This window comes from Ylistrum balloti, unplaced genomic scaffold (genome assembly GCF_031769215.1).
Source record: "Ylistrum balloti isolate Yb309-2 unplaced genomic scaffold, AGI_CSIRO_Ybal_v1 Utg369936, whole genome shotgun sequence".
In the NCBI taxonomy this organism is placed as follows: Eukaryota; Metazoa; Mollusca; class Bivalvia; order Pectinida; family Pectinidae; genus Ylistrum; species Ylistrum balloti.
In genome coordinates this window covers 993,289-1,018,466 of record NW_026782046.1, presented here as the reverse complement: position 1 = coordinate 1,018,466, position 25,178 = coordinate 993,289, and the positions used below count along the sequence as shown (strand labels likewise).

At 34.1% G+C, this 25,178-nt stretch overlaps 2 protein-coding genes across 8 annotated transcripts in view; one reads left to right on the top strand and one right to left on the bottom strand.

Annotated features, from left to right (window-relative positions):
- Window positions 1-12,394, bottom strand: part of LOC132547177 (uncharacterized) — a 138,005-nt gene extending 125,611 nt beyond the window's left edge. For all 7 annotated transcript variants that reach the window (XM_060210932.1, XM_060210933.1, XM_060210934.1 and 4 more), the window contains exon 1: window positions 12,280-12,394. In XM_060210932.1, coding sequence (XP_060066915.1) covers window positions 12,280-12,372 — 93 coding nt within the window. In that variant the 5' untranslated portion in view covers window positions 12,373-12,394. The remainder of the gene's footprint in view (window positions 1-12,279) is intronic.
- A 626-nt stretch (window positions 12,395-13,020) lies between these two features.
- The window catches only part of LOC132547172 (rap1 GTPase-GDP dissociation stimulator 1-like), a 42,551-nt gene continuing 30,393 nt past the window's right edge, over window positions 13,021-25,178 (top strand). Inside the window, exons 1-4 of the mRNA XM_060210927.1 lie at window positions 13,021-13,097; window positions 14,333-14,455; window positions 14,738-14,869; window positions 16,355-16,483. Of these exons, the coding sequence (XP_060066910.1) occupies window positions 13,094-13,097; window positions 14,333-14,455; window positions 14,738-14,869; window positions 16,355-16,483 (388 nt within the window). The 5' untranslated portion in view covers window positions 13,021-13,093. The remainder of the gene's footprint in view (window positions 13,098-14,332; window positions 14,456-14,737; window positions 14,870-16,354; window positions 16,484-25,178) is intronic.

The following is a 25,178-nucleotide window of genomic DNA, read 5'->3' as shown; positions in this document are numbered from 1 at the left end:
CAGAGCAAACTCTAATATTCTCATTGCCTTCATTAATTGATAAAAAACTTTGAGTTCCCATTTGTAATTAATTTCACACAGTTGGAAATGTATATGTTTATGCAGATTCTAAATTTACATTTTTAATGATTAAAAAACAGAAAATAAGAAAAATCTCGATAAATTTACTTTCTGTAGGGAAAGGCAACAACTTGATTACCTGAAAAATCTTTCAATATAGGGACAAAGCAGGATATGTAATGTTAGGGTATATCTACGTATAGATGTTATTACATCTACAACCGTATGTCACAGCTTAGGTACATCAAGTGGATTAACATGATACTACTAATTACTTTACCAGAACATTTATCTGATAACAAACTTTATGTGTATGGGGATAATTATTTGTGATTCCCATCGAGCTGTACATAACCTCACAGAACCATTCCTCGCAATCTGTTAGCTTGATAAAACTAAATTCAATGTTCTTATTTATTCATTCTTATGCTCTTTTTAATTAAAATGATATTTCATCATTTTTCTTTGTCTCCTAATGGGTGATATTGATATCAACTCTGGAAGCTAGTTGCTTCTGATATCAAACTTAAATTCAATCAGCTATGACCTTATCATCAACAAGAATTTTAAAACAAACTTTTATAAACAGTAACCAGACACACGTGAGCTCTACAGTGTGAAGACTTCTGGCATGATTGTGGATCATGAGTTGAATGATGCATCTACCACCAACCAAGTGCCTCCCCCTTCGCTACCACCAATCCCACCCCCTCCCCTTCACTACCACCAATCCCACCACAGGCACCAAATCATGGAGATGGGAGAGTACAGGTGATACTATACCTGGCAGCAACCGTTTCGGTTATGAATAGTTTTGGCTAATAGTTTGTAACTGGGGGTTATATACAAAGCACTGGCACGGCTGGAGACTGTATGGGATGTGTGTGTGTATGGTTTTGTCAGCACTATATATATATAAAAGTATGATTTTGGCTGCGGAGGCTGGAGGCCCTGTCAGACTTCACCAGCTGACTCTGTATATACGCACATGCATTACATGACCATGAGTCAGACAACGCAAACGGGCATGCATTCCCACATGTATGCTTTGGCACAACCTGATATATAAACAAAATATCAGTAATAAACTAGTGTGTCCCTTCTCAACTCACACATTAGCTTAGACACAATAAACTAGTGTGTCCCCTCTCACCTCACACATTAGCCTAAACACAATTAACTAGTGTGTCCCCTCTCACCTCACACATTAGCTTAGACACAATAAACTAGTGTGTCCCCTCTCACCTCACACATTAGCCTAGACACAATAAACTAGTGTGTCCCCTCTCACCTCACACATTAGCCTAGACACAATAAACTAGTGTGTTCCCTCTCACCTCACACATTAGCCTAGACACAATTAACTAGTGTGTCCCCTCTCACCTCACACATTAGCCTAGACACAATAAACTAGTGTGTCCCCTCTCACCTCACACATTAGCCTAGACACAATTAACTAGTGTGTCCCCTCTCACCTCACACATTAGCCTAGACACAATTAACTAGTGTGTCCCCTCTCACCTCACACATTAGCCTAGACAATTAACTAGTGTGTCCCCTCTCACCTCACACATTAGCTTAGGCACAATAAACTAGTGTGTCCCCTCTCACCTCACACATTAGCCTAGACACGATAAACTAGTGTGTCCCCTCTCACACAATAAACTAGTGTGTCCCCTCTCACCTCACACATTAGCTTAGGCACAATAAACTAGTGTGTCCCCTCTCACCTCACACATTAGCTTAGACACAATTAACTAGTGTGTCCCTTCTCGCCTCACACCTTAGCTTAGACACAATAAACAAGTGTGTCCCCTCTCACCTCACACATTAACCTAGACACAATTAACTAGTGTGTCCCTTCTCACCTCACACATTAGCCAAGACACAATAAACTAGTGTGTCCCCTCTCACCTCACACATTAGCCTAGACACAATAAACTAGTGTGTCCCCTCTCACCTCACACCTTAGCTTAGACATAATAAACTAGTGTGTCCCCTCTCACCTCACACCTTAGCTTAGACATAATAATCTAGTGTGTCCCCTCTCACCTCACACCTTAGCTAAGACACAATAAACTAGTGTGTCCCCTCTCACCTCACATCGCAGCCTAGACACAATAAACTACTGTGTCCCCCACTCTCACCACATGCCTTAGCTTAGACACAATAAACTAGTGTGTCCCCTCTCAACACATGCCTTAATCTAGACAAAATACACCAGGGTGGGGGATGGAAATAGACACCTGAACACCTGGACAGGCTTTTAGTTTTTTCATAAAGAATTAATTGTTCAGATATATTCTTTATCTACATTTCTCCTAGTTTTGAAATAGAACTCCATCCCTCTCCTTGACCCAGTAAACACTATTAACATTTGGTTGGTTATGAATTTGAATTCTTCTACATCATATATGACACTATTTTTCTTTTTTTCAACAACAACAAAAAAAAAAAAAAAAAGATTTACAGAATTGAAATCAAATTTTCTCAACAACAAACACAAGTTTGGAATTGGAATTTCTCACTCACAAGGACAAATTTCTAAGTCGGTAACAAAATTTTTACATTCGCACTGTCCACTTTTCAGTAGGCCTGGCCAGGCCATTTGTAGCCTACTTATAAAAATTTACAAAAGGTATACAATTTATTGTAATCACAGTAATCAATCTACCTGCAAAAGCTGATAGCAACAAATGCATTCAGCATGAAACACAAACCCTATGAGAACCCTTATCGTCGGGATACATTTAAAATGACAAGGCCCTTTAATTCAGGTTTAACAAACATTGAAATTTGAAATGTGGATATCGATCAAGAGTTAGAGTTGTAAAACCAGGAGCGTGTTTTAAATGTACAGTAGGTTACATGTACATGGTACAATATATGATCAAGTTCGCAAAATTCCAACCCTGACTCTGCATAATAAATTTACGATACATGATTCAATTCAAACAAGGGTGTGCATGTAACTATGTCACTTGTGCCCTTACAAAAAAATATCTCTATGGATCAGTTACATTACAATTGTACACACAATGCAAAAAAAGACAGGAACCTTTTTCTTTAAAACTTAACTGAAATTTTAAACAATACACAACATGATGATAAGATCATGCAACGTAATTAAAATTAAGTGTATTGTATGTTAATGGTAGGTATATATATTTCAATGAATGGCTACAGTGTTTCACACAGACAAAGTGTTCAATTTGAAAAAACAATATACAAAATATTTACGGACAAAAATTAATTGCTGATCAATGATAATTTGATACGATCATTTAAAATCAACAAATACTAATACATCATGTATTATACACCAACAAGCACTAGTAAACACACCAGAGATTATTATCAGTCAAATCTTTTAAAATTGTCAGTGATCTCCATATTGACTCAAAGTACACAACCGTTATCTCATTTTCAGATACAATCAAATATCTCACAATATCTGGGTGTCGTTAGATCACAGTTATTAGAGAATGTCTAAATCACAATATTTAATGTAAAATATTGATTAAGAATCACTGTATCAACAAGTTACACCATTACTATTCTATTTTTACATTTTAATCGAAGTAAATGGAAAATGTCAGAATGTTTAAGATGATTATTTTTACACGATATACAAAATGAGAAACTAAACCTAGTAGCTGAAACATGTTAAGGAGTCTAAACCACAATAAAGCAAATAACTGTTCCTGGCTGTTGAGAATTCTTCAACGTCTTATATAGATATTGGTAATGAAGTACGATTAACTAGTAGTTACCATAAAGTTGTTAAAAATCTAAAGTAGTGTTTACGTTGTGCTGTGTAAATATCTATACATTGAATTACTCTCGATCAATAAATATAAAATTTGAATCAAACCTCCAACCACTTTCACAAAAAAACAACTTTCAAATGAAAAGTTTTAGGAAAAATTGACAGACAAATGTTTCTCTGGTATGTGTCCATTTTGCATAGAACGGGACAATAACATAGAATTTCTGTACATTTCACCACGATAGACGTGGGTGGGCTTATTACTGGTCATGGACTTAATGACAATTAAGATATAATAGTCAATGGCGATGGCTTTTCAGAAAAGAATAAATTCCAGTCAACATGAGTGTTTTGCAGATGACATTTATGTTAGAGACTGACTGACCAATGGTAAAGAAAACATGACTTTTTTTAATCATAAATATGTACGACCTTTGACCTTTCCCTGGAAAAAAAATCTCCTAAAGCAATCAATTTGGAAAAAGTGCAATTGCTGCTTTTCAGAAAAATCATCTCTGGTAATAGAAATGTCAGGGTTAAAACAAAACTCATGAGACAATGCGACTGACAAGTGGTTATAGCAATATGACACGGTCTGATCTTGATGTCACTGAGGTTAGGAGCTGCCCTGAAGAATTTGGACTGGCATTTGATAGGAGATGCCAGAACTCACAGTTTCCTGTCAACGGCAGGAGATAAATTCATGCAATCTAAAAACGACATTTGTACTTGGAGCAGTCAGACAAAAGGAAGTAAATTTAAAAAAGATTAAAAAACACATCTGAGCAGACAGTTGGGTGGAAGACAAACCTTGTTAATATATCAGAATTTTGTCTGGCATGATCTGAAATGTTGAGCGAAAGGAAGTATAGTTGAAAATACAAATCTGGGCAGACAATTGACAAGCAAATGTTAACTAAAACAGTCAGAATGTCTGCCAAAGGAAGTCATTTTCTTATGAGTAAATTAACAAATTGAAAATGTAAACCTAGACAAAAAAACTCTTCCCCTCCCTCCCCTTGGAGTTTTGATATCTGAAAAAAGAACAAAGAAACTGAAAAATCTTTACAAATTCCCAAGTTACGAGATACACTGAAGATCATTGGAAAATTGACTTCTTTCACTTTGCACCATTGAATCAATTGTAATATAGAAGATTGTAAGTGTAAAATTGACGCTATACACGTACAGTGTAAATATGACCAAGCACCGTAACTTGTTACCTTGGAATAAAATGCATGCATACATACTTTAATCAAAATGCCTATTTATTTTACATAAAATTACAGTTTAAATTGAGCAGTTGATGGAGCTAATGAACCCTGGTCGGTGTCACTGAGGCTGATCTGGCTTATAACAGCCATATGTATCTAAATAGGGTTATCTTGTCAACAGATTTGAATACAGGATCAAGAATTGGATCAAAGACGAAAAGAAAACTGCTCCTGACCTTGAAGGTCAACTCAAAAGCATGTTAGCCTCTTCATTTCAGTAACCTATCTGTGTACACGAGAACTGATGTACATATACTTCACTACAACAAGCCAAAACAAGACACATGTTTGGCACAGCCACGATTCCCTTTCTGTGTATACAAGTACATGCAGGAATTTGGAAATCTGGTTAGGAAGTCTTGCAATGTAAATTCTGTATGTCTTTCGCCAATATCGCAAACATAAATTCTGTACGTAATAATTATAAAACCGATCAATAGGTAGGTTCCATCAGTAGACTATTCTCTACATCAATTACCTGAAGTCTTAGATAATAAACAATAAACAACAAACAAATAAACAAAGCTCTCCTACCTCCATCTGAATGAAAGCAGTATATATGTATGGCACTTCTCTGAACCAAGTACCATTTATCAAATTTAAAATACAGGTGTTAACTTTCATTAAAATCAACACACCAAATGATTTCAATTTTCAAACGTACAATGTTAAATACTGACCATTTTGAAACACATTAGCCAATAAGCAGTACTTAAAAGTCATGACCATCCATATTTTGATCTGACAACATGATAAAGATGTACAAATACCAAGGTGCATAACATCATGAAAAGTACAGATAAGTTTTTTATATCTCAAAATCTGAATTTTCATTAATTTTTTTAGACAGAAACATTAAAATGTAGCTGTACAACTAGCCTATGATTCATCATGACAAGTGTTATTGTGTCACAACTCTCTTTCTCTTTCTTTCTCTTCCTTTCTCTAAATCAAAATACTCCTTCGTTTAAAATTGTCCACAATATTGGTATTCTAAGTTGTACAAATATTGAGGGAAAAAAAAGAAGAAAGTTGTAGGTCCATTCATTTTCAAACATATAAAGGCTTCAATTTTGATTCATGCAATATGTTGATGCTGTCCTTAAAGAACTTTGAAATCTTCAAAAAAAAGAAAATTCTTTGCAAAATATACATATATTGGACTGTCATATACCATGACGTCAGATACAGCTGACTCAATTTCCGGCCCAAGAAATATGATTAAAAAGAAAGGTCTTGATTTGATGAAAAGATATCCAAAGTTGTTTTAAAGTGTTAAATAATCTTATGTTTCATTAACAATTAATTAGAGCAATCTAGGTCTATCACAACACACGAAGCCACACCAAGGAATAACAACTATATACAGATGTATCAGGTAGCTGCAGTTATCAGAATTAAATGTTTGTACCCTGCATGTAATTCTGTTGGAGGCTTTCTCTAGACTGTTACCAGATGTGTTATAATTACCCATCAAGTAATTATATTGTGCAATAATTAATGATATTTACACAAACAGTAATTGCAGTCTCTCCTGAGAGGCGTGTGGGTGGGCTTTTGCATGTGGTTTCATTTCCCGGAGATCAAATTTATTGGTCGGTTGTAAATTTTCACACAGTTCACTATTTCTTTCGTTTCATTCTTTTGTTTATATTTTTCATATTGAAATTCAGTTTCCCTAATATTTAAAAAATTTTAATTTGCATGTATTTCGTGTTATGTCATAATAGTAATGCTAACTTACATAATTATACAGCGATACACATCTATTTACTTCATGATCTATAGATATGGCTGGACTTATTACCAAGCAAGGATCACAACAAAATAGGTGCATTTGTTGTGTGATTAATACCTCTTCGAATGCCATTTAAGGATATTTCATCAAAAACTTCAATATTAATAGAGTTATGGCCCTTTGTAATATGAAGTACCAATGTTAAAATCAAAACTCAGTACAGGAAAAAGTTAAACGCTTAAATACCAATGTCAGGCTTGGGTTTATTACATACAGTATTTAGATGAAACATTCAAAGACAACCACAATATATTACAGGAAAATATGAATTGATACAAAGAGGTCATAGGTCAAAGTTAAGAAGTGATTGTTGAATACTACACTGTATCATAGCAGCTCACCCACTTCATTCCACTTCACTCACTTCCTTCCTCAATAAGCTTCACTATAAATCTACTTAACATTTCTAATGCCCGATAGTTATTCTGAATAGTTTGGGCCAGCTGTATAAAAGTACGATTGAAAATCAGTTTTAAGCCCATCGTCTGACATTGTGTCAGAGCTCAAGGTTATGAGTAATTTAACGTTGCCTCCCCGAGCTTATTATGGCACATCCAATTGTGACCGACAGCGTACAAGACAGAAAACAAATCTATAGCTTGTTCCGTCCAGTAACTGTTTCTATCATCATCCTCAGTAGGTCGGAGTTCTGAATGGCTAAACAACAGAAAAGTCGCAAGCGGAAACTGAATACATTTTGACCTTTGTTTTATGGCATATTATTCCTGATCAAAACTTTCAAATTCATCATAAAGCTAAACCAGAAGTTACCAGATGTGAAAATTGTTGGTTGTTCTTAATAGATACAAATTAAATTATACATCACAGATATTCTACAAAATTCACTACCATAGTATTATTTTGAGTTTATCAATCAAATGAACTTGCATCAAAATATTTAATAATTAAACAAGAGGCCCATAGGTTTTGTATTGCTCACCTGGTTAAGTTCAATAAATTTGCTTCATCTAAACTAAATGAAAAGCATTTTAAAGATTGCCCCTCTGTCCTTTAGGGGATCAAATGCACTATCTATACAAAACTGAGTTTACTTTGCCAAAGGATGCTTCAGACCTAAAAAAAAATACTAATAATAAAAAAATCCTTCCTACAGTATAAGAAGGTGTTAATTGCTACATTGCCCCTTTTGAGTCGAGTCGAGATCAGTGGTCAAGACCAATTATTTGAAAAGAATTGGTTTTCATTTACCCTAGCTAGGATACTTCAGACCAAATGGGGACAGAATCAAGGTATTTCTATGAAAGAAGGAGTTAAAAGAACTTGCATTATTTCCTACATTATGACCAGCCCCAGGAGGCTGAGACCCACCATTGATATACAATGGATTCCTCTTCACTCAGAATGCTCTAGAACCAGGGCCTGAGGCCCATTATGTATACATGATAGATCTCCCCTTTACCAAACAATGTTTCAAACCAGATTTGAACATAATCCATGCAGAAGTACAGAAGAAGAGGGATTCTAAAGAATTTTGTTTATTTCCCCTATTTTGTTCTGTCCCTCCTGCCCTAGAGAAATAAGACACTATCATTTACATAAAATTGATTCCCCTTCACCATAAAATGCTTTAGACCAAACTAGAACAGAATCCAGACAATGCTCCAGAAGAAAGATTATAAAGAATTTGCTGTATTTCCAAAATGGGCCATGCCCCTACTGTCGAAAGTGAACAAGACCCACCAGTTACACAATTCAAACAATTGATTCACCTTCACCCAACCTAAAGGATGCTTTCTAACAAACTGGGACAGCATCTAGGCATTTCTACAGAAGAAGTATAATCTGTTATTATTTCCCTATTGGACCCACTCCTCTCACCCTAGGGGGCCAAGATCCACTGTTGAAATAAAATTTTTAAAATCCTTAACCGAAGGATGCTTCAGACCAAATTAAAAAAGAAGGATTTTAGAGTTTGCCAAATTTCCCATAGAGCTCTGCCCCTCTGACCTTATCACTCGAACGAATTTGAGTTCCCTTCCCCATTGAATGCTTCTGACCAAATTTTGTCAACTTCTGCTCAGTTGTTCACAACCAGCTGTGATTTATAAAATTAGAAAAAAGATCACAAACAAAATGATGGACAACAGACATAGCTGAATGCCATAAGCATGAGCTAAAACCCTCCTGATAATTGTAATTGTTATCTCCAGTCCGAAGCTGAAAGTCACAATTCCGTGCAGTGACTTGGAAGGTATGTGTAACTACTGAATATAACGTTCTGTAGTTCACAGATGTCAAATATGTTGTTGGTAATACTGAAGACAGAATCCGCATGCAGTATCTAAATATGTATCCGCTGCCAACTCCACAATTATATCTAAATTGTGAAATCCTCACCAATCTCAATTTAAAATGACATTTCACAGCTGGATTGACTTAATAGTAGAATAAGTGTATGCATAGAGACACAATGATGAAATAATGTGCTATGGTATATGCAATTCTATATACTATGCAAATGAAACACCCCTGTAAACATATTTTCCTTCATTGATAGACATGAAATTAAAGACCATGTTTACCAGTAGGAATTTACATATGGGATTTGAAAGTTCCTATAAGACACAATGAAATTTATAGATCTATGTAGATTTGGTGTAAGCCCATACCGTATTGCCCATACTTAGCACCCTGGGTATTTAATTAATTTCCTGAAGAACTTCATTGTGATAACAATACATAAATAATGGTTGCTTGTCATGACAGTACATACAAAATCTTATATCATTCTCACACACTATTTCTATGTTTTCTCTTTTAATGAAATATTGCCTTACCCGTAAGATTGAATTTAAATGTCTGATAACAGGTGTGACAGCATTTATCCCATAATAAGACTATGCTCAGTAATAAGCCCGCTCAAACTTATACTAGTTTTAAATGTTTAGCAGAATTACTATTGAATATTATTGTCCTGAAATAACCATACCCCCAACATTCTTAAGATCATACAGTGAGTTTTGTAATCTTAATATCTTTTTCATCAACTTCTTTCCAAAAGAATAACATCTCTTAATTTGATTATCCCATTTTCATTGACATCGGATATACCAAAGTCAACTGAACCAAAATAAGATGCAATTAAGACCTTGATATTTTACTTCACTGAAAGACTTTTTTTTACTAATTTCATTGTATAAGTAAATCAGTTGGTCTTTCCTGATTAAGTAGTAAACACATTGTACCTATATACACCAAACGCCCTACATACACCCAGGAATGTTTGGGCTGTCAGCGACGGTTAGGAACAACTTGAATCCTTTCATCAGATATCAAGAATGAACGTCATTATCCAGGCTACATGTACAGAATGTTCCACCAGATCACATTCATCTGTACTAATAGCTGTCTGTCTATCCCAGAAACTGGTGCATTCCATGATAAATCTAAACTATACAGTGTTACCAGCACTTAGGCTAGTGGCAACAAGTTAGAACTTCATTTGTGTGGGCTCTCAAATACAATAACTTAAATTTGATAACAGTTACTGTATCAAGCACTTTCAATACTTTTGGTCAGAATGAGAGGCTTTTCACAAGTATCTTCTGGGTATAATCACTGCAGTTGTATGACTGTTGTAGGCACCTATCTGTATAATCATTACATGTGTATGGCTGTCCTTGGCACCTGTCTGTATAATCATTACAGATGTATGACTGTCCTTGGCACCTGTCTGTATAATCATTACAGATGTATGACTACCCTAAGCACCTGTCTGTATAATCAATATAGATGTATAATGACTGCCGTAGGCACCCCAAACACCATATACATGTGCCTGTTTCTGGCAATTACCCTATAACTAAACAGAAAATTAGGATCATTTACCATATGGGTCGAGTATCTTAAAATCAAAGTGGTCGAACTTAATTATATAGGTCACTGCTTAACTTTTGATATATAATATACAGAATCTTCTACGAAATCATTCCTGTAGGAAAGGTCTTCGCAGAGGTATTTAGCTAAAAGCAGTCTTCAAGAAGGCCTTTAAATAAGGGCTTCCTATCCATCTTTACCACATAGGCTGTATATATAAATGCCATCAAATAGGTATTTAAACTTTCAGGTTAAACTATATCACTTGAGCTAGTTCTTAATTTCAAACATTTAAAGAATATTTCATGAATAGTAAAGTCAGTTAGGGTGTTCTCAAAGTACATGTTAACTGCACTACAATTGCTAACACCTCAGGACTTTTTTATTTCTGTAACTATTTGGCGTCATTGTAATCCTTGCATGTTTTAAACATCAAAAGGTAAAAATTCGAAAGTATTTACAGGATATAAATTCATATCAAAAATCATCATATTTCAATGATATTGAAGAGAGAATCTATAGCAGTAATTTTTTACAAGTACAAAACTTGTCCAGACAGAATTTTAAATTCAGTTGTAAGATGCAAACTGAAATAACTAATAATCTAATTTAATCATGAACCAATTTTATGATAACATCATTTTCACGTATGCTGATACGTTGATCTTTTTATTTTTCAATTTAGGACGTATGAACCACAATTTATCTACAAAAGTCGAGGAGATAACCATCTGCTATCTCCTTTATACTTGATGTGTACAGTTCAATTCCCCACTATACACAACCTGATGGTTAAATTTGATAACAGTCTTAGATAGTTAATTACTAATTTGCTCCCTAAATACCATGTAAGTGTCCAAAACATTTCAACATTTAAAATATTCCCCAGTTGATTACCCTCAAGCTGTTATAGTACAGCTCATGAAAAGATTACAATCAATATCACTGCAGAGTCACAAGGATAAAATATATCAATTAATAATAAATCTATTCATCAAATGATCTGAAGTTGCTTTCATATTTTGATTTTACTATTTTACAAAAAAAAATGGGGGTTTTTTTATTAATTTAAATCACTTTGAACTTTAACATTATTTAATTTACATAATTATAGTGAGATGCAAAGTTTATTAGAATTCTTGTGATAACTGTCGGCCGTCGACTGAAGAAAACTACAGACAAGAGGATAGAGTTTGGCTGCGGACTTCAGAACTCCACAGCTGTTACAGGGAAGCTGATCCAAGCATGATTACTGAACCGTCAAATTGTGTTCGTCCCCCAACAAAGTTTAAAACACATGATAAAATATGCTTAATAAATGCAAAACCTCGATATCTACATAACACATAAACATAATAAATTTTGTCCGTAGTCATGAAATATTTCATTGATGATTATTGCTCACCGAAGTTCCTCTGGAATTCCGGTTTTGAAGTTGGAACTCTCTAGGTCTCAAGAGGTTGGTATAGGAACACACGGCACCAACTTTTTTTTAACTGCAACAAGTTCAATCTTTCACCATAAAATTAATTTTTACTTACCTTCGCTATTTTTATGGGTTCCTCATACTCTAATCCACCCTGGATTCTAAATCCCCAGGGTGGCCCACCCTTCAAAACTACAGTGAAAGACATCCCGAGTTCACCGAAACCGCCATGAAATATACGCTTCAAACCCGTCGGGGATAATCCCGATTCGTGCCAGGAAACGAAATACACATCACTTTGCCGTAGGGGGTGCCCGGTTCTAAAAATAGAAGTCTCTCAGCGTTTATGAGGAAAAGTCTATACTTAAACCATGAATCAATATAAACATTTACAATCACATGTATATATACGAACGACGATTCAAGAATCTTTTTGAAAATAATAAATGTCAAATTAAAAATTTTCGGAAATGATCCAAGGCCCAGTCGGGTTTCAAATGTCTAAATTTAGGGACCATAGGTTTCCTAAATATAGAAGCAGGAAATCACTTGTTTAGCATGTTTTATCATTTTTTAATTATTAATGTGCATGTACTTTTCTCGTGAAGCGAGTTCACAAGACGTGCTGGTTAAGGACAATACCGACTTGTTCCATTTCTACAGTGAAGAATTCACAAACCGAATCTAGTTCAAGTTAGCGGCGATTTACAGAAACCGCTACAAACATTTTGCTTTGCTCTTCCTTTCATTTGTGTTATCGCGAGATTACGACTGAATTATAACGGTGTGAATTTGTTGCGGAAGTTGTACTTTTATGATATCCGGTGTCATGGCAGCGTTGATATAGACCACGATACTGTTACGGACTAATTTACTTTGTGTATTCTGTTATAGTAAGCGAGGAAAGGACGTCAACACCAATATCAACAATGGGTAAGGATGTCGAACAAAACATGGGCGTGTTTGATTTCTTTACTGAAAGTCAGGGTTATTAGAAACGAAATTGATTTTTACACTTGACCTGGCCGTTGTTATTTCATTATGCTGTGAGGATGCGGTGCACGATGAAGTTCGAGAGTGAACAAAATTTAAAAAATTCATATTCAAAAGAAGGAGAAATTGTAAACAATCATGATATAATCATAATTCATTTCGTTTTACGTGAAATGTCCCTGGTATTGTGATTGGAGCATCACTTTCTAACAATTTGAAAAAAAATGTTTACAACCTGTGATGATAATAGCTTACTCAGACGAGTCTGTCTTATATTATTTACAGTTAATTTTCGCCATAATATCTGAGTGTCAAATGTAGATGTGAAGGTGAATATAAGCTGTAATATTCAAAAACAATATTTGAAATTAAAATTGGATTTATTTTGAAGATTGTTCATATCAGAACAAATTTATTTGCAGGTGATTTTCATTGTTCATAAATGTATATTGGTAATCTTTATATCTTATTTTTAACTTCAAATACTGAATGCAATAAAAAAAGATGTACAAGTATTCAAAGGGACAAATTACAATGTTGTTGGATGATGTTAATATGTAAATAATTTAAACAAGGACAAGAGATAAAAATATTGGATACTAACAATGTCAGATGAAGACTGAAATCTGAATGGTCATGGTGTTTAATTGCATGGCACAGTTACATTGTTATTTCATAACATTTATAAAAATATGTTCTATTTTATCTCAAATTGCATAGATTGCTCATGATTTTTTTATCGGTCATATACCTGTCTGATGATCAGATAGCAAACAGCCTACAAAGAAAGTGTGCAATGACCAATGGCCTGTAGAATTTTATGACATTTAATGAAGATTTTCGATAATGCATGTTAGAAATACTTTGTTCAGTAATTTTTTGTCTGGGAGTCCAGAACATCATTTCCAAACTTTGGATGTGTTCAGTCACAAAGAGATATAGGGGATTCTCAAAATATTTTCGAATCCCACGGAAAAAGCATGAGTCCCAAAGTTAAAATCCTCTGAGCAATTTATGTTGCTATGAGTGTGCGTACAAAAATAAACAAATAATTGAAGATTTCAGAATTTTCGCTAGTTTTGAAAGTAGGGGGATGTATGAAGCCAATTCTATGAAAACCGGCATTGGACATTCAATGCTAGGGTTGAACACTCTTAATCTTTACTTCATTACAGCTGAACCTGAAGGATACTCTGAGGCAGTAGCTCTATTAGAGAATTTACAATTGTCCACAACTCATGAGGATCTGCTTCCAAGTCTGGATGCTGTCCTCTCTTTTCTTCAGAAATTTAGTGGAGGTAAATAGTAACTTACATGTTTGACATCCTAATAAAAAAAAAGACATACTGTTTTTTTCCATATACATGTGCTGTTTTTATTATCATCAATTGCATGTTTCGTTAAAAATTTCAAAGCTACAGATTAAAAAAAATTTACATTTTTGTTTTCTTTTGTCTTGCCCTTTTTGTCTCTTAAGTTGTTGTGTGTGTGGGCGATGCAGGGTGATAGAGGTGTAGTAGATTATGGTATTATTAAAGCCTAGAATATGAATTACATTGACTCTATATGTTATTTAACAGATGATCTCGACAGCCATACACATGGATTTGTGGAATGTGGTATTCTAACAGAGCTCTACAAAAATCTCACACAGGGGACAGCAGACCTTCAACTCAAAGTTGTCATGGTTCTTGCTGAATTAGCCAAAAGTGGTAAGTATGCTAACAAAACTTTAATAATGAGTGAAAATTGTATGCTTCTGAATAAATTTGTCTTGAAGTCTCTTGAGGAAAGGCATTTTTTTTCAGTCTCCTTTAATTGCAGTATGAGTGTACAACTGCACATCTTCACTTGTCAAGGGTTCATCTTGTATACATAAACCAGTGTATATATTTGTCTCGGATGAACTTTTGGCTGGTGAAAATGACAACTGCATAACATTTCACCAGCTTGTCAGTCTACAGGTACTATTTTCATCATGGTCTGTTACTATGTTACCAGCAACAACCCCTTGTCAGGTAATAAGCCCACTGTATCTATTGCTGTTCAATATAATTACCCTGAATTCTACTTATTTCCCTGTAATCAGGCTGCTCCCCAATGATAAGTTCTTTTCTCCTTCATTGCATTACACAATACTGCAGGGCTATTACCTTCAATTTGATAATTTTGTCTTGTTTTGGGAAGAAAACCAATTGTTACCGATTGCAATTTGGGAAGCTATTGTAAGAGTTAAGGCTGGGATTGAAGCATCATGTTTTGTTTATGACTGTGCTTTGATATTGACCTGCCTGAACCACTGCTGATGTGACCAGTCAACATATATACACAAGATGTCATTAGTGCTTCCACCGTAGATCCAGTCTACACCACGTTCATGATCGCACTGACATAGAACTGGGCATCAGGCTGGGTACTGTCACATTCAGAATCAATGTTATACCTTGAGAACATGTCAACAGATTTGGTTCATATCTACTCTATATATAGTATTGTAACATCAAGTCCTGCACCTGATAAAATCCTTGTTTACTTTGGAGCCAGGGTATTCATATCTTGTAGACATTTCTCTGGTTTTTTTTTTTTTGCTTTTTTTTTTTTTTTTTGCATTTATCTTTTGTGTTCCTTTTCATGTTCATACCTATGAATAAATGATGCACTAAACTATGTGTCTACAGAACACAATTAAAAAAGTAGCCATTTTTGACTGTCATAGAATTTTTAAAGATATATGTTGTCGTAATACTGTTGGAATTTAAGGTACTTTCTTCTTCAGAACAAAGATCTTTGGATTTCACATGGGACCTTTATAGTCTGGTTTATACAGAACAGAAAGATTATTCAGTGTGATGTTAATACATGTGTACCAGTGTACATATCGCACCTTCTGAAGCTGGACAAGTAGTTTTGCTAAATGTAATTTTACATGTGTAAAATCCTTTGTTTGAAATAGAAGCACCGATGGAAGTAATGTGTGAAGAATTTTGAGTTAGCTACAGACTCAAGAACACTTACAGTCTTTATCTGGCAACATGCCAGTGTCTTATAATAAGCCCGTCTAATATTTTTCTCAATTCTTTTGAAACATCCATGAATGTCATTCATTTTTCTTATAATTTGTTTAATATTTAAGCCAATGCAACTCTTTTAACCTTGAGGCAGATTTTATATGATAGTTAACCTTTCACATTTTTCAGAATCAGTGAGAAAAGCATGCGTTGATAAAGGCTTTGTCCCTGTGTTACTGAACATGTTGAAATCGACGGAGGATATCACCCTGGCCACTCAGATTTGTCGAGCCCTTGGCAACATTTGTTATGAGCATGGTAAGTGAAGAATATGGCCTATTGTTTATTGGTTCAAAACTTGTAAAGTGATTTTGATGCATCCTTGGGGAAGTGAGTCTGTGTTGGCACCATGTCGGGTCTGTCAGTCTTTGCTAATATGGTCGTCTGCAATATGCATAGAAGAGGAAAAAGATACTACTGTCTGATAACTAGGCTAAGCCAGTAAATCACAAAGAATTGCATATTTATAAAAAGAATGTTGCTTGTGTTATTCTGAGCTTTGTATTTTATTGATTTCTTGTGTGATGTTTAATGTTTGATGTACGTAAAGACGTTCATTTTCTCAGACATATATAGATTCAGTGATAGATCTACATACGAGTCCCATGTCCTGTACTCACAGAATTTTGATGCGACCCATTGGAATTTCAGAAAATTATTAAATTTTACATTACGGGACTCATGAAAATAAATAGGAGATTGATCACTGCATATTTGTTCTGCTTTATTTCAAACTCGGGTCATACAGTATTTTACAGAGATTAGAAATCTCAACATTGCCAATAATTTTAACTCAACAATAACTATAACTCAACAATGATAATAAATACAACTCAACAATGACAATAACTACAACTCAACAATGACAATAACTATAACTCAACAATGTCATTAACTATAACTCAACAATGTCAATAGCTATAACTCAACAATGTCAATAGCTATAACTCAACAATGTCAATAACTATAACTCAACAATGACAATAACTATAACTCAACAATGTCAATAACTATAACTCAACAATGACAATAACTATAACTCAACAATAACTACAACTCAACAATGTCAATAGCTATAACTCAACAATGTCAATAACTACATCTCAACAATGTCAATAACTACAACTCAACAATGTCAATAGCTATAACTCAACAATTTCAATAACTGTAACTCAACAATAACTGCAACTCAACAATGTCAATAACTATAACTCAACAATGTCAATAGCTATAACTCAACAATGTCAATAACTATAACTCAACAATGACAATAACTATAACTCAACAATGTCAATAACTATAACTCAATAATGCCAATAGCTATAACTCAACAATGTCAATAGCTATAACTCAACAATGCCAATAGCTATAACTCAATAATGCCAATAGCTATAACTCAACAATGTCAATAACTATGACTCAACAATGACAATAACTATAACTCAACAATGTCAATAACTATAACTCAACAATGTCAATAACTATAACTCAACAATGACAATAACTATAACTCAACAATGACAATAACTATAACTCAACAATGTCAATAACTATAACTCAATAATGCCAATAGCTATAACTCAACAATGTCAATAGCTATAACTCAACAATGACAATAGCTATAACTCAACAATGTCAATAACTACAACTCAACAATAACTGTAACTCAACAATGTCAATAACAATAACTCAACAATGACAATAACAATAACTCAACAATGACAATAACTGTAGTTTTTGTACATTTTGGTGCTAAATCCAATCAATTACTGTGGGACAAATACAACCACATGATCAGGTTAATATTTAAGATGTGTGGTTTGATCCCTTCCTTTGGTAGTTTGTGTTTTATAGAAAGCTGATATTACAGACCATCCTGTGCTGGTGTGTGTTGTTTTGTTTGTTAAGGCGAGACACTTTACCTTAATTGCACAGAATAGCATGTGACAGGCTTTCTGCATGGTGCTTAGTTAGGTAATTGACCCTGACTGTTCATCGAACAGTAATCCCAGCAAACAGCTAGTAGGGATGTCAATTGGATAGAAGTTATCATTGGAATATTCCTTTGATTAAGTATTCGAATATTCAAATATCACTGTATTTAATTTCATGTCAATTCCATATGGTATACGGCTTTCACAAGGAAATCATCACACATGTTTTATTAATATAGAACAGAAAAATCCCTACAATGGCTCGATTTTCTCCACATAAAAAACATAGCGCGTGGTTGGTTGTAAGAAATATGATAAATTTCTGGAACTTATTGTCTGGGTTATGAACTCAGTTTTAAAAATACGAAAATAACGCAAAAAATGTTTCACAGGAAATGAATACATTTAAAGGCATAAATATATCCTCGCATTTTCAAAAACTGGGAAATTTTGATTGTTAAAGAGTATACATGACTTTTTCAACAGAATAATCATCGTAGTACTTTGTAACATGAACTGTTTGCGTATATACAAAAATAATGCTAAATCCACATCCAGTACAATGATGCCCTATGCTAGCTTTAAGGCCTCAAATAACATGAAATTAAACTAAACAAATTTTGAAATGATTGATCATTCAACATTTCTTTTCATTAAAATCCAGAAAAGATTTTCTCTTGTAAAGTGTTAAAGTTGTTACCACTGTTCATAAAATACTCATTGTCGATGCATCCAGTAAAATGTCTACAGGAAGATGCCATCCAAAATTTATATTGTCTGTGATACATAATTACAGTCCATAAGTTTTCCAAGGAATTGACCTAAATAAATGCATATTAAAGTTATTAACAGTGCTGTAAGACCAAAGTTAATGACAATAGGTACGACTTTGATCTTGGTTGTTTCATGCACACAGAATGCGAAACTAAACTGAAAAGTGGTGACATCAGACCCTCCACTGATTGGCTATATTTTATAATGCTAATTATACATTCAAAGTTAAGCTCAGATGTGTTAGTTACAAAGATAGTTGACTTCGTCCACAGAGAACAGATGAATTTTTAACTATCTCCCAAATGTTAAATCTTAAAAAATTTGTGAAAACAAATATGTGACTATCATGTTGCTATTCAAACACCACCCTGCTAAACATGCGGAAATTCTTAGACATCCCTACAAACAAGTAAGGACATTTATAATGTAGAAAGATATGATTTCTCAACCGTTTTCATATAATTGTGATGAAAATGAATCTTTCCTTTACATTATAGAAACTCATACAACATGGAGACAAAGCAAGGATTTAGTATGTAAATTTCTGAGGAAAGTATTCATATTTATACCTGCTAGAGAAGACAGTAAATGACTTTATTTATTATGTAAATATGTCTGCAGACAAAATTCATGTATGTGTGGACACTGCAATGTACTTTTCTCGCTGAGTGCAACGACTGTTGCAGCTGACATACGTGACCTAGCTAGAGTTTTTAATCAGTAAATTCTTAGACGACATGTCTGTCTTGGAATAAATTGAAACACATTTTGAATACGATTCAGCTCTGCTTCTAATTGGATAATGTTTTGTAGCTTGAGAGTCTTTCATGTTGTTGAATAATCAATATAAAAGATTTTTATCGCTAAATGTACTGCTGTCATTGATTTCGTAAGATGTCGGCCTTAACTTAAGAGTAATGCTAGTCTTTAGATTATCTTTTTGTCCAAAACCAGTCGATATACACACATCAACTCTATAAAAAAATTTTTTTAATGCATACAAGGATTTTTGTACTGGAGAAATTTTTACAAAAAAAAAAAATGAATTTGAGTGTTATAAATGTTAACTACTGCTTGGTGTTTGATAATGGGCTATGTACATGATGTGTTAATTACAGGCGTGCGTTAAAAGTTTCTACTTAAGGGAAATAATTCCAGATTCTCTGCTTATCTAGTATTGAAGGGAACATGCACTTTTCATTTCATCGTTTGGCTGAGTCATTTTATGACAGAATTTAATGTTCTTTGATTTCCTTACACTTGGAATGAATAATTCTAAAGTTCAGTTGCCTTTTTATTTAATTTAGCTCCTGCCATATCTCATCATGATAAATAAATAAAATCGTCATGGGATGTGTCTGTCCACTTCTATTCTGCTATAACATGCAGTCAGATATTGGGGTTTTTAAAGTGATATACCATGTATATTACTATGGAATGTGATAATATTCATTCATTGGAGGCAACATGCAATCAGTTTTCATTTGGTATCATTTTTATTTCTTTATTTATTATCATTATATGTATATGTGTTTGTTTTTACTATCGTCATATTCCAATCAATATCTTCTCTTCTATTACCAAAGCGAGACTCAAGTTGAATTAATTTTCCTACAGTGTTTCGTGTGATATTCTTCCATACAATGAACTAGCTATTGCCTCTGGTTTGATAGACAGCTATTTCAGTTCATAATAATTTGATGATACGTGGTATTTTTCTGTAATTATGCCATGTCCTTCAATGTCGCAGTCTTGCATTCTGACACACACAAGTTCCATGTGCACATGGCACAAATAAACTGATTGGTAGCGCATGCATTTAAAATATTACAATGACCTCTAAATAAGTTTCAAGGACACTTATGCAAGTATCCAGGCAGCTCCGTCATTCCTGGAAACTTAAGGGAGAGTGCTTTCCTAGCGCAGAATTATATGTAACCAGGGCAAATATAAACCGCAATTTTATAGCTCAGCTAAGGATAAGATCAGTTGAGTGTTCATAAGTCTAGTTAGCAGAAGATCTGAAATTGATCCTAGCAGGAGCAGTTTTGGAAATATTTGGAAAGAACTTCTCAGAAACATTTTTCTTTGGATGTATATGTAAGGTCTAACTTCCTTTGATTTCCATTTCATGAGATAAATGAAATCTGAAGAATTTTCCATTTCAACAAAACCTCTTTTAACAGTGTTTCTCAGATAAAAAGTTTGTTTCATAAATAACGTTTGAAATAAAGACAAATTAAGGATCTTTTTATTTTCAGATTAAATTGTCTTGTAATTTTACATCAAAATCTCCTTTTAATGCCATTTTTAAAGACACACAAATATTCATTATATACATTGTATATATTTTTCATTGTAATATGGTTATATAGTCATAAGACATGGCGTTCCTATACAGAAAGATGACATGACATGTTTGTAGCTGCCTTTACACAAATAGGCAGCTGCATACAGTTCATCACAAAATGACATAAAGTTTTTGCCAAATTATCCTCATTTTTGTCTAGCTTTTGAGGGTTTGTTATTCAACCCACGTAACTGGGGGATTTGCCACCATACCCCCTGCTGGGGGCTTGCCCCTGTACCCTGAGCAGGGGACATATGCATCCCCTGATTCATTCCCATCTGTGTACACATCAATATCACCTGCATCTGTTGTATTCAGCAAGTGACATTACCATTAATACATAATAAATGTATCACTTTTTGTTGTTGAACTTCTTTAAATGAGAATGAAGACAAAATTCCCGTAAATTTCTCTGAATAAATTAAACTAAATAAATGAGAACATTTATCCTGTGACGAGTTCAAGATGACAATAAGATAAATGTCAGCCATTTTGATATTATTTAAATTCAAGATCAATTCATAGATTTCTTGTTTTTTATATCACATGTGTTCATGTGCCCAGTATGAAGTAGACCCTTCTGCATAATACATAGCCGAGATATTGACGCTGAAATCTCTATGTCGATCCGAAACAGCACGGAAATGAAACCATCGATGATTCTTTGTCTGCAAATATCTGATACCATTGCATAAACATCACAATATAATTCCTCCAGATATGGATTTCAGTTGGAATGAAATGATTTTTTTTTCTTCTGATTTCCAACTGTTTTGCAATTTGGTTACGATAGGCTGTGATGCTTGTATTGATATAAATTGCCTCAGAGACTGGTCAGCTCTCCATGTGATGAAATTAGGATCTGCAATAAACACTCGAAAAACTACACACACAAACAATTTTATTGTCTGATTTCCCGTGACACTACAATGTCTGCAGCTGCTGTTAGACTGGGTTAAGTTCTGTTGTAGAAAAAATGGAAAAAAAGGCAAATTTCTTTTTTTTTCCACCATGATTCACAATATTGATCATATTCAAAACATGATTAACGTGTTGAATGTAATCATTCTTCCCATTTCTCATACCGTGTGAAATATCTATATTTTCAGCATATCTCTTGAAAATACATATTTCATTCGCGAAATTTGAAATATTGATATAAGCCGATTTTATTGAATGGTGAATTATTTCTTTTACCATCAGATTTACGATTAAAACTTTCAAAAATGAAGGTGTTCCCCAGTCTTGATGACTTTGCTACAAAAACATGCATTTATACCTGTTAGAAGGAAAGAGCAAAGTACTTTTATGCAAATGAATATTTATTGAAGCAATCACTAGAATTAAGGGATATTGGATGCGGGTAATCACTGATAATGGAATCCAGTGTTCTTTTCAGTGAAATCTGATGGTGTGTTAAGGATATCTGTCCTACCATGTGTGATAATGATGGAGCTGGTTGCCTGTATTCTGTGAGCCTTTATTCCTTATTGGTTGTACCTAAAGGCCCACACACACGTGTCTATTCAGCATTTCATTGGGCTGTAACTGTCATGTCCCCATACATGTCATGATCTGTAAAGCTGTGTACTATAGGTAAACACCCACACATCACTGTGATAAAGTTGCTGGAATTATGATAGCTTGCACATATGTCCTCATTATCAAAACAAAATGACAATGGTCCACTCAAAGTCACATCCATTCCTAGCCCAGCCACTAACACCCATTTGCCCTTAACCAGATTTCTATTTAGAATTTTAATCACTCTATTACTTCCACCCGTACCTTAACATCCAACCTTTTATCCTACCCCAGTGCCTAGATTTCCTAGATTTTCCCAAAATTCTGTCCCAGACCCCCACTTCCATCCAACTCTGACCTCTCTGAGACACAATCTGTGAGAGGGCACTTGGCTTCTCGGGCATTGAAACTTAAATTGACCCCTCCCTTTTTCCTTTTTTTTTTTTTTTTAAAATATTATATAAAACGGCCCATTTTATCTTAGACATTGACTAAATATTGCTGAAAATGGCCCATTGCTCTCATGATCAGCTACAAGTTCCTTGTCCCTTTTCCAATATTTTTTTAAATATACTTATTCATGTAGACAGGTCTTGTCAGTTTAACGCAAAGCAGACACATTTTAAATGTCAGATGAAGGCACATTGAATATTTCCATTTAGAAATTTTCTCCATTGACAGGGTATATAATGGTCTGATATATCAGTAAAATTTGTACTGTACTGTGACACGGATAGTAAATACAGTCCCTTGGACACTGTCACAGATGGGGAGTACCGTTTCCTTTAGTATACATGTACTGTTATAGAAGTACAGTGAGGGAAAGTACAGAAGTCCTCTACCAGTAAGTGAAGCCCAAGTCGGGTTTATTAACTTGTACAAGAAAAGGTATTTGAAAATTTCATTGCATAAATCAAGGATTCAAATTTGACTGATTTTGGTGGGAAAATTTTTCATTTTTTCTTTAAAAAGTACACATAAAATATTTATGAAATTAAAATTTTTTTTACCATGATGAGGATTATAGGACTTACAAATCTATATGCAATCCTCTTCAAGGACAATGAACTACCTCAAGATATCTTTTCATTTACTGAAACTCTACTTTAATGAAATTCTGCCTTAAGATATATTTTTATTTACTTACACTCTTCCTAAAGATAATTTTTCATTTGCTGAAACTCTACTCAGGATATTGTTACATTTACATTACTGAAACTCTACCTTAAGAAATCTTTTCAATTACTGAAACTCTACCTTAAGATATCTTAATTGAAACTCTCCCTTAAGGTAACCTTTCATTTTCTGAAACTCTATCTTAAGATAATTTTCATTTACTAAAATTCTATCTTAAGATACTTTTTGTTTATTGAAACTCTCCCTTAAGATATCTTTTCATTTACTGAAATTTTGCCTGAGATATCTCCTCATTTACTGAAATTCTACCTTAAGATATCTTTTCATTTACTGAAATTCTATCTCAGATATCTTTTCATTTACTGAAATTCTACCTTAAGATATCTTTTCATTTACTGAAATTCTATCTTAGATATCTTTTCATTTACTGAAATTTTACCTTAAGACATCTTTTCATTTACTGAAATTCTACCTTAGATATCTTTTCATTTACTGAAATTCTATGATTCCCTTCAAATATCTTTGCATTTATTGAAGCTCTGCATCTTTTATCAAATATCTGTAATTCACTGGAACTATCTTCTACATTTACTTTACAAATATAATTGATGTTATCTCACACACATCTATTATCTTTACTATCACTAATAGTTTAGATGCCTAAAGGTTCTCTTCAGGTTTTACTCAATACTTGACCTTTTTGACTTGTAGTCTTGGTTTCAATGAATTGTTGACTTTACAACATACCATTGTCCTGACATGGGAATCCATCCACGTCCCCTGAAGGGTTTATCATACCATTGTCCTGACATGGGAATCCACCCACGTCCCCTGAAGGATTTATCATACCATTGTCTTGACATTGGAATCCACTCATGTCCCCTGAAGGCTTTATCATACCATTGTCCTTACATGGGAATCCACTCATGTCCCCTGAAGGGTTTATCATACCATTGTCTTTACATGGGAATCCACCCATGTCCCCTGAAGGGTTTATCATACCATTGTCCTGACATGGGAATCCACCCATGTCCCCTGAAGGGTTTATCATACCATTGTCCTGACATGGGAATCCACCCATGTCCCCTAAAAGGTTTGATAAAGAAAGTTCATTGTAGTGAGAGTGTAGTTGCACCTGCGTAAGGTAAGAGAAACCATTTTTCTGTTACCATATCAGCTGTTGAAAGGTTTTAAATCTCCGAGGAACTCAACAAAGAATTTCTGAAGATGTCTC